Source organism: Podarcis liolepis (genome assembly GCF_965112155.1).
Source record: "Podarcis liolepis genome assembly, chromosome: 12".
NCBI classification, from domain to species: Eukaryota; Metazoa; Chordata; class Lepidosauria; order Squamata; family Lacertidae; genus Podarcis; species Podarcis liolepis.
This window is the reverse complement of record NC_139563.1, coordinates 27288953-27301972: the sequence shown is the minus strand read 5'-3', so window position 1 is coordinate 27301972 and position 13020 is coordinate 27288953. Positions and strand designations below refer to the sequence as shown.

At 43.6% G+C, this 13020-nt stretch overlaps 1 protein-coding gene across 4 annotated transcripts in view; it reads left to right on the top strand.

Annotated features, from left to right (window-relative positions):
• Positions 1–13020, top strand: part of LOC310689750 (protein lifeguard 1-like) — a 22211-nt gene extending 9191 nt beyond the window's left edge. For all 4 annotated transcript variants that reach the window (XM_083467715.1, XM_083467714.1, XM_083467713.1 and 1 more), the window contains exons 6-11: positions 130–220; positions 5425–5462; positions 5555–5642; positions 8558–8647; positions 11602–11649; positions 12836–13020. In XM_083467715.1, the coding sequence (XP_083323841.1) occupies positions 130–220; positions 5425–5462; positions 5555–5642; positions 8558–8647; positions 11602–11649; positions 12836–12985 (505 nt within the window). In that variant the 3' untranslated portion in view covers positions 12986–13020. The remainder of the gene's footprint in view (positions 1–129; positions 221–5424; positions 5463–5554; positions 5643–8557; positions 8648–11601; positions 11650–12835) is intronic.

The window sequence follows — 13020 nt, the reverse complement described above, 5'->3', positions numbered from 1 at the left end:
ATCAACATGCTTTCAAGAAAATATGCAGTTTTAAGTTAATTTCTCTTGTAACTTAATTTAAGCTCTTCAGTAGCAATTAGAGCATTTTACCATGCAAAACTGTAACATTTGCTTTTGTTTTGTTTTTAGACCATTAATCATGTTGCTGGCTATTACAATAGCCTGCTGTGATCAAGCCCGCAGGCGATTTCCACTGGACGTCATTATGTTGTTAATATTTGTAAGTATTTTTTGAAGGCAGTGTTCTGTTTAGGGCAGTGTTCTTAAACCTTGGATCCCCATAAGTAATTATACAGCTCCCATCATTTCCAGCCAGTTTAGTAAATGGCCAGGGATTATGGCAGTTGTAGTCTAACAACATTTTGCTGTTTGAATTTGGTAAAAGGGAAAATAATAAATACGGTAAATAATAAAAGGGAGAAATCCCTGGATGGCAAGATCCAGGTTTGGGGCAAGTACTCTTTGGTAAGAGCCCCAGCAGAGATTTAAAATCACACAATATAAATCAAAGTATAGTGTGGGAATATAGGCTGTTAGACCTTTAAAATATCCCCTTCCAAAGTTCAATACTTCCCTTAGCCCAGAAAGCAACCACACATTTGGTAAGTTAAAAATGGTGTACTTACAAACTTTCCAAAAGTCAGAATCGTGTGCTTTTTCATGCACCGTTCAGAAAAGAAAGGTAGTAAAACTTCGATTCTAAAGTGGTAAATATTTATAAATTATTTGTATAGAAACACAAACATTGCTTGCCTAAGTCTTGGAGCATTCAGCTTAGACATCCTTACTGGTAGGGTTCACATGGTCGAATGGGAAGAACAAAGGCTTGATAGCTATTCCTCCCAAGGTGATGGAGAAGGACCTAGCTAAGCCTGGCAGGACAACTTACTCTATGGTCTCGACTGACTCATGAATTAATTAGAGTTAAGCCTGTTGGTTATATGAAAGTCCCCCACACCTCGGGACTCAGGGACAAAGAACCCTGGTTTATTGTACAAATTGTAACATTGCTGCCCCAGACAGGCTCTCTCTCAACCTGTTACATGTTGTGCAATCTAGAATTTGGCTTACCAAGAAGGAGGTAGGAAGTATGGTGTAAGAGAGGAAGCACAAGTTTATTATGTACACTTTATTTGCAGCTTTGTCCATTTGTTGTGAGCACTCCAGCCTTCTAGGACAAAGTTCACCAAAATGGCGCCCATGGGTGCTCGGGTGCCCACACATACCTCCTATGGCACCCATGAAAATTCTCTGCAAATGTTCCCTTTAAAAATCCACAAAGCATGAGGGAGCTTCTCTTCGTAAATGTGGTGGTGACTGAGGTGTCTTTCCCCCATTGATAGGAGAGGACTTCTGGGTGAGGCTTATCTGCAGCATTTTTGTTGGCCTATCTGTTTTTCTACTCTTTCAGATATAATGGCCACCTTTTGCTACGCTATGCACTGCACCACAGCCATTTTGTGACTGGCACCCCTGCATCATTTTCTCAAATTTCTAAACATGCCCATTGGCTCAAAAAGTTGGGAAAGCTCTGGGCTAGAGTCATATTGCAGCCCAGCTGTTCCATTGCATTGGGCTGTAAAAATGTGATTCTCTGTTGGGAATTAGGATGCATCCAAGTCAATTGTGTTCCTTCTAGTGCTCAAAGGCAGGAGACATTGTTACTCCAAAGGAAGATGTCCAGCCCCTCTCCCTTGAAGTATCAGTTTTGTTTTCTGCCTTCACTCAAAGCAGCCCATCCCAGCATTCCCTGTTCCCTTGGCTACTGCTTCTATTGCAGGGCAGTTCAACTTCTCAGACCAAGTGGGCCGCAAGAGTACTTTGACACAGAACCCATGGGCCACACACTGAATTAAATGTCCACATCGTAAATTAAAGTGCTTGCAATATAGTTAATATTACTTAATATACACAATTAATATATTTATTTGGACTACCTTGATCTGAAGTGGTTTTTGCCTTTCAACTTGTGTTATTTCCCCAGGGCCTTCCAGTTCAAACAGCGTCTTCTGTCGGTGATCTCCCATTTGGTGTTCTTATTGTTAATTTCCTTTTTATTAAAGGAAAATAAGAAAAAAAGGGGGGAAAGTCTGTTTGTTTTTCAGTTGTCTGCTTACCTTTCCCATCTCTTTTTCTCTGTCCCTCATTGCTTCCTTTCATAGTAAGCATAATTAGGTAATAAGTCAAATGCCTCAAAAAAAGGAGACACTGCCTTTTCTTCTAAAGCAGTGTGCCTCCCTCTCTGTGAGCATGAGAATGTACACTGCCAGCGTGAAAAACAGATGTTTTCAATTGGCTGCTTCTCATCCACTTGGCGCACATGATCATGATGGTCATTTTGAGTCCAATAGTGACATTCCCAGACATGGCCTAAATGGTCCTGCTGAAGCAAAAGAGGAGCAGGCAGGAGAAGGCAGAGGTTCCAGACTCCCAGAGGCCTGATCACATCTCCACAGTGACTGCTGCAGTGCCAGCATCGGATCTGGTATGCAAAAGACCTGGTAGATGGGCAAACCAGAGTATGCAGCGGGACTCCTGCATACTCTGCATACACCTGTTCTTAGTTTCCACCAGGCATTAGCAGGACAGAGGTATTAGGAGGGTTTATCAGAAAAGGAAGAGGTGCTTGAACCAGCTCTAGCCCTGTAGTTATTGTTCAATTCTGCTTCTTCCTTGGGGCAGATTTTTTGGGGTTTTGATGAATCACCACCCCAAGACCAATGTATTGATACTGGGCACCAGTGAGCCTCTTGGCTTCCCTATCAGAAGGTTGGCGATTCAAATCCCTGTGATGGAGTGAGCTCTCGTTGCTCTGTCCCAGCTCCTGCCAACCTAGGAGTTCGAAAGCACACCAATGCAAGTAGATAAATAGGTACCGCTGTGGCGGGAAGGTAAACGTGCTCTGGTTTCAGTCACAATATTCTGTTGTGCCAGAAGCAGTTTAGTCTTGCTGGACACATGACCCAGAAAGCTGTCTGCAGACAAATGCTCACGCCCTTGGACTGAAAGTGAGATGAGCGCCACAACCCTATAGTTGCCTTTGACTGGACTTAACCATCCAGGGGTCCTTTTACCTTTACTGGGCATCAACTTTCTACCTCTGCTCTGCTAAGCTTGATGCAGATATACTTAAACAGAAGAAGCTTTGCTTTCTGATCTGTCAGTTTAACTTGCTGTTTTGTCAACCTGCCATTCAGAATGCATCTGCATTAAAGCCAAAGTAGTCCCACATGGCAAAGTCTGTTGTTTCCCAAGGGTGCCCTGAATTTGAGTTGTACCGCAGGGGCTCATATGAATTCTTACCCTGTGGCTAGAGGTCAAACACAAATTTGGGTTTCCCCTTCCCAATTGAAACTAGCCAGACTTCTTCATATACAATTTGCAGATTGACAGCCTATTGTATCCATCAGGATATTGAGGATGGATAATGGAGCAATGGGTCAGATTTAGAGGAACCTATTTCAGCAATATTGTTTAATGAAGCTCATTTTTGCCCTTACCTCTCCTATTTTTATCAGGATGTCATAGAATTGTAGAGTTGGAAGGGACCCTGAGGATTATCTAGTCCAGTCCCCTGCAGGATCCCATACAGGAATCAAACTTGCCACCTTGGTGTTATCAGCACCACACTCTAACCAACTGAGCCCAGTTCATGGGTTTAAGGAACATCTAGAATATGCACCTTCTGTAGGGCTTAATTCTCTGTTTTTTTTAAAAAAAGGTAATATGATTTAAGATTTGCGCAGGATGATAGATACAAAGTTAGATGCTATTCTGTTTTTCTGCCAACAGATTGGCAGTTCAGTAATAAATGTAATGTATACTTTAAATGTAATATAATTTTACTTTTATTCCTTTCTTTGACAGGTAGTCCTTTTGGAGAATTTTTGAAGACTTTTTAAAAAATAGAATCCAGGACAGGAAGGTGCTTCTTTCTATGTCTCCTAATTAAGGGGGAGAAGAATCCTCCAACTTTTTGCCAGTCTCTTCAGTCCCTTTATGCAGCAGTTTAAATGTTGAGATAGTGCTGGTGCTGCACAGGTTCTTGCAGTGCACAAAAGTTTGAGAAGTTTTCTTTCACCTAGCTGGAGATGTTTCTTTCACAGATAACTTGACGATTTCATAGTATTCAGGCGGGTTGTTACCCAAATTCATTGTCCATTATGAATGTTATTTCACCTCTGATTGCAGGATAGGGAGCACATAAATCTATTCCAGCAGTCAGATTGTACTTCAGGTGCACAGCCAGGAAACTTTAGGGTGTTTACTTAATTTTGTTGTTTTAGTGAGCAAACACATAGAAAGCATCAAGACAGTAGCAAAAGCTCTCCTTAGCTTCTGTGGATCGTACGGAAGCATATAGTCTTTTCCCCAGTGGCAGAAGCTTCACAGGGTTTCCTTAGATCTGGCTTCCAAAGGCAAATATAAGTAACACAGGTTCCTCCCATTTAAGCATTCAATTTCTGCCAAAGCTGATTGCCTGCTTGCTGCATTGACTAAGGTGCAGGTGATTCACATTAACTTCTAGTTCCCTAACTATTGCAACAGGTACTCAACAGTATTTAGGTCACCCTGCACTGGGTTGCATATGGGTTCTCTAGCAAAGTACTGTGGTAAGATATTTGTCAGGTTCTATGCCCCTTTGCCAGGGAAAAGTAAAAGCTGAGGTGATGTTTTTGTCTTATTCACAGTTAGCATTAGGCAGCATAGGCAGATGCTTAGACAGATGCAAGCATAGATTCCAGGGCAGGAGAACTAGACAACTTCCTTTGGTGCGACAGCATTTTCTGATTTTGAGCAATGGGAAGAACGTAATCCCACTTGAGTGCATCCTAATTCCCAGTAAGAAAGACCTTTCAGAGAAGACTAACATTCCCTTCTAAAGACATGTACTTAGAAGTAAATTATGTTTAAATCAGCTGGATATAGTTCAAGGCTTCTGCAGATGGGATTGCCCTCTGGACTGGAAATTGCTCGGGTACTGTGCTACTGTATGAAGTTAACAGTAAGGTTAGTTGGAACTAAAGTTGTTTTTTGAACTGGTGCATGGAGTGAAGGGTTTCTGAGGAGCACCAATACAATACTGAAACCTAAGATAACTGTTTTGGGATAAGTTGTAGCAAAACCCACACAGTATTATAAGTTCCTTTGTTATACTCTTCAGTTTTATGTGGCAGTGTTGCCACATTATGTGTTTTACAAAGTTGCTACAGCAACTATTACAATAACAACCCCATCCCCATAAGGATCCCCCATTAAGTGTCTAGGTTTGTTGATTTGGAAATAGCAACGTAGGGGAATTCAATACACTGAATTCTGTACACTATTGGAGAACCTCCTAGGCTGAATAAATGGAGAGGATGTTATGCTATAATAATAATGTGTTTCCACTTGCATATAATTGTTTCTATTTTTTATTTTTAGACAATTTGTGAGGGTATGTTGCTTGGATCAATTGCAGCGTAAGTAGTTGGTCAATAAATTGAATTGGCTGTACTGGTGTAATTAGGCATATCACGTTTCACATTAACAGTTATCTTTCCTTGGCATTTAGTTTCTTTGATGCTGATGCAGTTATGTGGTCAGTTGGTGCCACTGCGTCGGTGACATTTGGACTTGCCGCTTTTACTCTTCAGAAAAAAGTAAGCAATCATTTATTAACTGTCTTGACCCACTATTTGATAAATTAATCGCTAATTCAGAATTAAAAATAGGTTTGTTCTGTCATCTGGAAAATGTCATCAGTGTGTGATATTTTGGCATAATGAAAGAATACTGAGAAAGATCAGTAACACAAATTGACACTTAGGAACATATATCATTCTCTCCAATATATATCAGTGGTCATTGAATTTATTTATTTTTTGCCTACAGCCCAGATTAAAATATTTGGGCTGGAATCAAGTAGAGGCTATGATGTTCCAAGAAATCCTAAAATAACTCTCCTTTTGATTCTTTATTCTGAAGTAAATGAATACCGATTTACAGCTGATTACTACACTACTAACAACAGCAAAACAGTGTATTGCACAAAAATTGAAAAATAAAACTCCCCCTACTGTAACTGATTGGTTAAGGAAAACCTGAAATACTATTTTAATGGTAAAGCATAAATATGAGAGAAATGCTATACATAATAATAATAAAAATTATTGGGAAGTGATTTGTTTTTACATTTTTGGAATGACACTGTAAATGATATATTTTCTTTTAATCTGGTCACTGTACTTTAGGTTTTTTCCCCTTTTCCTTTGCTGTACAGTACTGCCCCTTTTCTCCTTCATAAGCCATCTTGCATTTCTTTTTTATTTCTCTCACTATTTGTTTTATTTTTTTCTTGACCAGCAAGCTTGTTTGATGATGTACAATGGTATTGGCTACAGTGTGTGTGTGTGTGTGTGTGTGTGTGTGTGTGTGTGTGTGTGTAGTGCTTTTTTCTAAAAAAATTGTTTAGGGTCCTCTCATTTTCCTACTCATATTGAAATACTGCCCCTCAATGTGGCCAAATTTAGATTCACAAAATGTTTAGGTGTATGCATCCCCCTGCATCCCCCCAGAAAAAAGCACTGTATGTATATATTAATTTCTGTGTTGGTATGTTGACAAAAGCATAATAGTGATGCTAGAGTATACAGTCGTACCTCCGCTTATGTATTCCTCCAGTTACGTAAACTTTGGGATACGTAAGCGGCAAACCCGGAAGTATATTTCTGCGTTATTGCTCTACCGCAGCGTGCGTGTGCACAGAAGTGGTGCCTCCAGTTGCAGAAACCTCGGGATCCGACCGGAGCTCCAGAACGGATCCCGTCCGCAACCGGAGGTACCACTGTAATTGTTTGTATGCCACAGCATAGCTGCTTATATGTTATCTAAATGAGTTTATTAATTGCTCCATTAGTAAGATTTTGGATACATACATTCTTACCTTTATTAGAGTTATAGCCAATGCTCACATAGAATCATAAAATTGTAGAGTTGTAAGGCTCTCCAAATATCATCTAGTCCAACGCCTCTACAATCCAGAAATCTCTACTAAAGCATCCATGACAGATGTCCTTCCAAACTCTGCTTAAAAACCTCCAAAGAAGGAGAGTCCACCACCTCTCGTGGGAGCCTGTTCTGTTTACCATATTTTTCGCCCTATAGGACGCACCGGCCCATAGGACGTGCCTAGATTTTGGGGGGGGGAATAAAGGGGGAAAAATTATTCCCCCCCCCACAGGCACGGGGCAGGGGAAGCCCGAGCGTCCCCCAACCCCAGCCCCCAGAACAGGTCCCAGAGCGATGCCTTAGCCGCGCTGGGCTCCGGAGGGTTGCTCAGAGCTGCACCGAGCCCAGGAGCGCAGGCAGCTCCGCGCAACCTTGGGAGCCCGGCGCGGCTTCGTGCCGTCTCCCGAGGGTTGCGCAGAGCTTCCTGAAGCCTGGAGAGTGAGAGGGGTCGGGGCGCACCGACCCCTCTCGCTCTCCAGGCTTCAGCAGAAGCCTGTATTCGCCCCATAGGACGCACACACATTTCCCCTTCATTTTTGGAGGGGAAAAAGTGCGTCTTATAGGGCGAAAAATACGGTAATTAGAAATTTCTTTGTGATGTTTAGTCGGAGTCTCCTTTCTTGTAACTTGAATCCATTGGTTTGGGTCCTACCTCCAGAGCTGGACAAAACAAGTCGGTGCCATCTTGCATATGACAGCCCTTTAAGATATGTGAAGATGGCTATCGTATCTCTTCTGTCTTCTCAACTACCCAACTCCCTTAAACATTCCTCATATGTTTAGGTTTCCAAACTCTTAGTCATCTTGGTCACCCTCCTCTGCACATGTTCCAGCTTGTCAATATCCTTCTTAAATTGTGGAAAGGGAGTAACACAGAAGGGGCCAAATTTCAGTTGTGGAAAGAAAGACAGAAAAAATTGCTTGCAGCTCATTTTTTCTGTGGTTATCTGACCTTGTTGCAGTTCAGGAACTCCAATTTGATCAGATAATATGGTTCTCTGTATTTTGTATCTCATAACACTGAAAGGCTAGATGTAATTTTAAGTCCATTGGCTCTTAAAAGTAGTTTTCTGATTTACTATATTATTAAGTATGGCTACTTCATCTTATCTAGACACTAGCATATTAATTAATAGTAACCGCATGTATGCCATGTTAAAATTTGTTTGATTTCCTACAAGATTCTCCTCCTAAGTGGTAAAATTAAGATATATCCTTCGATGATATTTCCTTCTGGTAAAGCATCAACAGACTTCTGAAACAGAGCGATTTTTCTGCTGTTGGAATGTGCTCCCTTATTCCATCCACTTTGGTGTGTTTTTTCCATGCTGAAAGTTTTTTTTTACCGGGTTTTATAAACAAGAATAATGTTATACAGTACAAATAAGTATCGAGCTATATCCCTTGAGATACTTTGCAAGATAGGGTAAGAAAATGTATTAACACCTGATATTCCTTGGTGAATGTCTATTCTATGGGTTGGGTGGAGAACCTCCCATTCAGCAATTTCTGTTCTTATCATATCTGCATGGCAGGAAGTGCTCATACCTCTCTTCTTTTTCTTTAGTGTGACCTTACGATCACATCAGGAATACTGCTAGTTTTGTATTTAGTCTTGATTATTTATGGATGTTTTTGTGCTGTCCTGCAATCAATGGTAAGTAAAACATTTTACTTTTTGAAGTAAATAACCCCTTTGTGTTTTATTGTCTGCATCCCCTCCAAGCTTGTTTCGTTCTCCTCTTTCCCAGTATTGGTTCCCCCCTCACCAAAGTTCAAAGACGACTCAGGTACCTTAATTATTGTGCGCTAGACTTTCCCTCCGAATTATACTGCAAGTGCTTTTGATTCTGCCCAATCAGGCTTTGTTCTTACCTTGGAAGGGTCTTCAGGTAGGATCTTGGTCCACATTGTGCCTGAATGTGAGAATCACAATCCTTTCTGGGGAAGTAGGCAGCTCTTCCCTCCTTTATTTCCTACCTTCACCTTTCCATCTCAGTTCTCCATTTCTGTGTTCATCACCCTCAGGCTGCTGCACCCTTATCTGGACAGGGGTAGCCTAACCTCTGCTGTCTATGCTCTGGTAACCTCTAGGTCAGTGTTTCCCAACCTTTTTTGGGCAAAGGCACACTTGTTTCATGAAAAAAATCTCGAGGCACACCACCATTACAGCCCCGTGACGTCAGCGCGCAGCGTCACGCCAGGAGGGACATGAATTGCTAGCAAATTACATAATCACCTCCTTGAGGGCTGGCTCATCTTCTCCGAAGGCAGAACCCCATTAATTAACAGCACAGACTCACACCATAGCGAAGACGAGGGGGGAAAACCTCAGTCATGCACAGTCATGCACATGTGGGGGCTAAATGAGGACGAAGACCGGGCAGAGAGCAGGGTTCAAATCACCCCACCTGGCCAGGACAATCCCTGGGTGCTCCCTTGGGCCACTCGCCTGACCCACCTCGCAGGGCTGTTGTTGCGAGGATAACACGGGGAGAACCACGCGCGCCCCCGGGAGCTCCTTGGAGGAGAAAGCGGGCGATGAATGCAATGCACGAAATATATGAGAGGCGACCAGGTTTTGCAAGTGAGGGGCCCCCGCCAGCCTCCGCTTCCAACACCCGGCGCAACGACGCCGAAGTTTCCCCCCGGGCTCGGCTCGGGGAGCAGCGCTGCTCCCCCCCGGCTCCCCTTCGCCCTCCCGGCTCTCTCTGCCGCCCACTGGGGACCCCCCTCACCTGCCAAGTCCGGAGCGCCGGTGGAAGTTGCATGCATGCATGCAGGGCGCCGCGTTGCCATTGCATTGCACTGCACTCCATGCAACGCCTGCACGCATGCATTGCTTTGCACGCCCGCCAAGGGGTCTCCCCGCGGTCCGATGCGTCCCCTCCGGCGCGGATGCAGCATTGCAAAAATAACCCCCCCCCCGACGCAGCCCTACCTGGGGGGCAGCCTCCGCTCCGCCTCCGTGGGGATCCCCGGGCTCCATCCTGCTGCCCGATCTCCGCGGGGGCGCAGGCAGGCTGTGCGGGGTCTGCGCGGAAGAGCCCCTGCCCGCCCGGCCGCCGCCGCCGCGCTCATTCCATGGCCGGGAGAAGAGCGCTTCAAACAAAACGCCCGGCCCGCCAGGCCACGCTGGGAAACGTAGTTTGCGCACCCCGCGCGGGCGCGGAGCCCAAGGGTGAGGGGACTACGGATCCCGGCAGTCCCCGCGCCGGGGACGGAGGGGGAGAGGCCGGGTGCAGGGATGGAGGGACGGGTGGGCGAGCGAGTGAGTGAGTGGCAGCCGCCAAGCCTTGGCCGAGAGCCAGGAAGGGCCTCCCCGGAGGAGGAGGAGGGAGGCGCAGAGCGGGAGGAAGGGAGGGAACCCCAGGGGTCATCGAAAATTTGACTTTTTTTAAAAAAAATCTTTTGAATTTTTTAATTTTTCCCGCGGCACACCAGGCAACATCTTGCGGCACACTAGTGTGCCGCGGAACAGTGGTTGGGAAACACTGCTCTAGGTGAGATTACTGCAATGTGTTACACATAGGGCTGCCTCCAAAGACAGTTCAGAAACATCAGCTAGTGCATTAGCCAGGGAATTTGGGTGTCCCCTAGTTTGTATTTCTTGTGTTAGCTTGTCTTTGTTGAAGTTCCTTTGTAGAAGTCTTTTAGACGGTGTAGGCCTTTGGTTTGGAGGTTTTGTGCTGTGTGTTGGAATAGTGGGTGGTGAGCTGGGGGGGGGGGTTAGTGGGGCTGGGGACAGTTTGCCTACTTTTTTCTACCATGCACTGTATGAACCTGTTTAGTGTTGTGGGAATTCTCTATATTTTGTTTTGGAGAAATGGGTATGCTGTTGTGGAGGTGTTTTCAGTGGCGTCTTTCTCCAAATGGACCCAGTGTTTCGTCTTCTAAAATATATGGGATTATGTGGCAGACTTGGTTGGCAATGTAATATGATTCTGTGTTGCGGAAAGCCTTGGGGGCAAAGACAAAGACTGCTGAGAGGGACAATATTTCTTCCATCCTTCCTCTCTTCACCCAGCGGTTTACAAGGTGAAGGATAGGTGGCTCCTGCCAAAGATATGAACAGATTTCTTGCGGAATGCTGTTGAAATTAGGCCAAGGGCCATATGAAATTAGATGAAGTTTCCTTCAGTCTCTGGTGAGGTTGAATGGCCCAATGGATAGGCCTGAAATGGCCTTTGACCCAGGACAGAGAATCCAGGCAGGAAACTAGCAAGCACAGACGCAGGTCCTGCCCAACCATTAGGCAAATCAAAAGCAGCCACTTTGTGCAGAGGAGTCCCATGGGGTGGTTCCCCTGCAGATGTGCTGCTCACCCCTGGCTGCCGCGCTGAATAACACCAGTCAGATTTTGTGGGCAGGTGTGGTGGCTTCCTGTTTGCCTCAGGCGGCACATGCCTTCACTTGTTCACTCTTGATACCCACCCACTTGCAAAATAAGTGGGTCTGTACCTTGCTCTGTGTTCTGTGCCAGCCTTGACAACCCTGGCATCTGCTGCTACTACTAGCATTTTCCTATTTCACAGTAACAGTGCGAATACCAATGTGCTAATCGGTTCTCTTGGTTTTGCATACTGCTAACTGTAAACTCTGTATTTGCAGTGGTTACGAATAATACATGCTGCTGTTGGAACACTAATTTTTAGCATAGTAAGTCTTAAAGGAACTGAAGGCTGAATCGACTGAGATGCTCTGTATGTGAGAAACAAAAATCTTACTTTTACTCATAGCATTAACTATGACCTGGCTGGGGAAGCTATATTTGTGACTGATTTTCCTCTGAATCACTGAGTTGACGACAAGGCTCTCGGGACCATGGTTCAGATGCTAAATCAGTTAAATTATAGGAAATGACCTGAGGTGAGCCTCATTCTTGTCTGCTCCTATTCTGTTCTCATTTGTTTATGAGAAGAGAGTGAAAGCTTTCACTTTAGACCAGACTGCAGTTCCCTATTAAGTATAAAAGCAGAGAACCAAAGTTTGTTCTCTCCACGTTTGAATTTGAAGGCATGTTTTGGTCCTTGTTTAACTAGTGAGTAAAAGCCACAGTTCCAAATTGATATGTAACAAGGAAGCAGCGTTTGTTCTAAAGTGAAAACAGAATATTTCACTCTTTCCCCCTCTTCTCATATGCAAAGGGAGGGAAAATATTCAAGCCTGATGCTTACTGTGGCTCTTTCAGTCATATAAACCATAGTTCAAATGATATCTGAACAGGGCCACAAGGTGTGGATGGTTATGTATCTATTAGTTTGTTTAAAATGGTGTTTACTGAAGAATCTTTAATTGAAATCAGATCTTAAACACTTAATGCCAAAATAAACTGTCTTGAGTTTCTAGAATGAAATTGATCCCTGTTTTGGAGTGATATCAGAGATATCCAAGATAAAAAGCCAGTGAGCATATGTATGGGTGGGATTTTACTTTCATGTTTATAGCGTTGCAAACAGTGGAATGGTGAATCACATTTAGTTCCCATTAAAATCTTTACCAACTTGTCCTACTGATTTCAACAGGACGGGTTCAACTAATTCATTCCAGGATCCAATCCTGTATTATGAGCAAACACACTCTACATGCTAATTTCACTTCTTTTTTAAATGCCAACAATGACTTCTGTAACTTGAAGTGGCTTCTGTTATTCCTAGATAAGACATTAATAAGGAGATCTATCTTTCCCATACAGGAAGATCAGAAACTGGCTAGAGGGATACAATGAGTAGTAGGTTAACAATGTGTACTATTCTGCTAGGTATTTGCTTTTAAGAGAGCCGTTATTTAGGATAAAAAAATTAAAATGACAGCATACACTGACTTTTTTTTCTTTTTTAAAAAGTATCTGTTGGTGGACACACAACTAATGCTTGGAAAGAGGGACCAGTATCGTCTGAATCCTAATGAGTATATTTTTGCAGTACTGAACATCTACATTGACATCTTTTCTTTCTTTTTATTTTTATTGCAATTTGTTGGTTGGAGGAAGTGAGAAGCACATAAATAAAGGGGATTGTTTTAGAAGTA